Below are 3329 nucleotides of genomic sequence, written 5' to 3' on the forward strand. Positions count from 1 at the left end.
AGCATCCTACATCAGATTAATGAGTCACCAAGATAAAGCAATGGACGTTGAGTCCCTCCAGAAAAGTGGCCGGCGCCGTGGAAGCTGCCTGGACGTTTTTCTCGTTGTGTCAATCATGTTTTTGCTTGTGGCTGTGACGGCTCTGGCTGGCGGCGGAGTGATGGTGGTCATGAATCTGCGGTCCGAGCTGGTGACCCCGCGTATTTCATCTGATTCCAAGACATCAGAGCTGATAGGAGACCAACCTGACTCAGCATACAAGGTAAACAAAAATATTTCTGTTATTGAAATTTCAAAATGTGTCAGTTGTTTTTTTCTTTTTTGAAGTTTGACTTATCTGTCCTGTGCACATTTTAATCCATATATTTTTAAAATGTTGTCAACAGACACAGAACTTTGCCTATCTGGAAGCCACCTCAAGTAAGTCGAATGTATTTTTTCTCATATAACATATAATACATATTAAGGAACAGTTTCACACAATTATACACACTTTTTTGAGTAGGCATATGATAATGATGAGTTATTAAATGAAAGCCATATCCTATAATATCTATCTCCTTACCATAAAAGTATCATATCCAAACTTGAAAAATGTCCTTTATTTGGATTTATCACTAAATTACACAAACATTTTTTTTAGCAAACCATGTCCGACTTTACTGAAGAAAACACCAGAAATGCATACAGTATCTAGAAGCCTGTTGTTGCCCTTTGAAAACATAATCTAAATGAGTTGTATTTGTCTCCTCCTGTAGGCACGCTACAGACCTCCACCATGCAATTGGCTCCAGTCGATTATGCTGCTGGGAAGTCTGTGGGAAGCAAATTCGAGTTTGATAAGGATACGCATTGGCTGAAGGCCAAACAGGTGGGGACCTACTTCATATACATCAATCTCAACCTCACCTGCAACTACCAATGTAATGCGGGACTCCTCAGTGTGAGTTTGGGCGATAAACTCACCTGCGAGGTGGAGCTTCCAGTTCATGCAGACACAACACCTGTGAGCAGGAAGTGCTGGACAGTGAGCTGGTTGGACGGGCAGAAACTGCTCACTCAGATGACCGTACCAAAGGGAGATCTGCAGAACTGGAGACTGGAACTGCAAAGCTCAGGAATTGGGATGTTCCTCGTGGACTAATGTTGACACTGCACTGCCTGCATGTGTGTGATCTTTGGGTCTTAACTAAAGTCTTTTCTATGTGTCCAACAACATGAAAATGGGCCTACTCCAGTGCACATTTCAAAGCTTTATCCAGATTTCTTGCAAACTAAGGCAAGGAAGCTTGGCAGGACTTTAAGGAGAAGTTGCACTTTTTATGCAAACTGCATCTGGAAAACACAATTGCATATTTTTGTATAAATATGTATATGATATATTTATTTGATAATGAAACTATTTATGTATCTATATTTATACTTTTTGTTTTGAATAGAAATGTATTATGAAGTAGATATCACTACATTAGTATCGATGTACAATACACTGCTAGTTTAATCAGCCTATATTGGGTTATAATACTTCTGTTTTGCTCTGTTTCTTATTTTATAAGTTACTCAGGGCATAAAGCTGAGTGTTAAAATAAAATGTGAGAGAATAATTCTGCTCGGAAACCCCAACAAGTTCCTCAGGGATTTCATTTAGATCTAGTGAGTTTGAAGTGGAGGTCTTATGAGAAGGGTCTCTGTGATGAAATCATGACCACATTACTAAAGTATCTTTAATATGTGGACTCATGAATGAGAAAATGTTTTGTTTTTGAAAGATATGTAAGTCCTATGGACAAATTGCACATTGTTGAATTTTTTCCATTTATCCATATTAAACTTGGATATTTTGCTCTGAAAAATAATGAGCAGTGTGAAAGTGATTGCGTCAATGTTTCAAGTGGATTATAGGAAATGTACATGTGTGAGGGAAAGTTCCCTACAGTTACGCAGCCTATTCTGGGAACTCGATGTACATCACTTCCTGTTTATTTACCAAACAGTGTGGTTTGAAAAAAAACCATCTATATAGGCCAGGCAACAAAACTAAATTACACCTCCTGTCTGATATTGAAGTTGTAACAAATATTCCCTGTTATTTTGATATACAAGTCACGCTCACACAAGAAGGGTATGCTCCAACAATTTAGTCTAAAATAAAATATGACTTCTTAAGAACTTTTTGCTTTCTACTCCATTCATTTCTTTATGGCGACTCACTCTTGGCGATTTCCTAACTCACAAACTTAACTAAGGAAAATTCAATGTTTGTGTTCAAAGCTGCAAATCAGTGGTTCTAGAGGAATTTGTATTTTTAAAATCTAAAGATGGAATCTGAGGATTGCCATTGTGTGCAAATGTCAATCTTTGGCAACACCATGCGCTAAATTATTTGTTTTCAAATCTGCAAAATCTACTCTGCTTTTAAGCTTTACAGTTAGCCGATAGCAACAAGCTGGTTAGCATTGCAGAGCATTAAGCATCTTAAGACCCAACATTTATTTTCAAAAGAGAGTGAATATTTAATGTATATCCATCAGGTGGATAATAATTATATTTTTCTTATTACTCAAAGTCAGTTTACAAAACATTCCATTCACACTTACAACAAACATACATACATCAGTGAAATAAGAAGATGCAAAAAATGTCGTTTAAAGAAAATACATAGAACCTATAGAGCAGAAAGAAATCAGAACTGGCAGAGATATTGTGTGTCTGGAAGAGGTTTAACGGAAAAAGCAGATGAAGAGGTGGGTTTGCACGGCTTGTTCACAGTAGGGTAGGGTGGTGGATTGTCTGATGTGGATGGGAGGGGCCGCTCCAGAGGGTTGGTGTAACGACAGAGAAGGCCCTGTTACCCCAAGACCGATGCTTAGCCCTGATGGTCTTTAGGGTGTTTTTACCTCCAGACCTGAGCCAGCGGACGGTGATGTGATGGTAGAGAAGGAAGCGGCCAGGTAGTTTAGGGCTTTGTAGATGGTGCGTAGTATTTTTAAGTTGATCCTGTATTTAACTGGGAGCCAGTACATGTTATGAAGGACCGGAATGATGCGGTCTCAACGGCGAGTGGAGGTGAGCGGATGGGAGGCCGAGTTAAAAGAAAGACCTTGTTTTACAAATCTGCAAGAGTAAATTCTGTTGTTGTCTCTGATAGTATATTTAACATTACAAAAAGCTCCTAATACACACATGAACACCGCACCCTTCAACAGTTGGGGTTTTGGTGCCTTGCTTAAGGATGTGAACTGGCTCCTCTTCAGCTACCAATCAACACATGCATTTGGTCAAATCGGGACTTGAACCAGCATCCCTTTGGTGCAAAAGTCATGTCCCTA

At 39.1% G+C, this 3329-nt stretch overlaps 1 protein-coding gene across 1 annotated transcript in view; it reads left to right on the forward strand.

The window, feature by feature from the left end:
• LOC134864297 (uncharacterized) overlaps positions 1-2169 on the forward strand; it is a 2334-nt gene extending 165 nt beyond the window's left edge. Inside the window, exons 1-3 of the mRNA XM_063883150.1 lie at positions 1-262; positions 387-420; positions 759-2169. The exon at positions 1-262 is cut by the window's left edge and continues 165 nt beyond it. Of these exons, the coding sequence (XP_063739220.1) occupies positions 20-262; positions 387-420; positions 759-1144 (663 nt within the window). The 5' untranslated portion in view covers positions 1-19 and the 3' untranslated portion in view covers positions 1145-2169. The remainder of the gene's footprint in view (positions 263-386; positions 421-758) is intronic.
• The last annotated feature ends 1160 nt before the right edge of the window (positions 2170-3329 follow it).

This window comes from Eleginops maclovinus, chromosome 5 (assembly GCF_036324505.1).
Source record: "Eleginops maclovinus isolate JMC-PN-2008 ecotype Puerto Natales chromosome 5, JC_Emac_rtc_rv5, whole genome shotgun sequence".
Classification (NCBI taxonomy): Eukaryota; Metazoa; Chordata; class Actinopteri; order Perciformes; family Eleginopidae; genus Eleginops; species Eleginops maclovinus.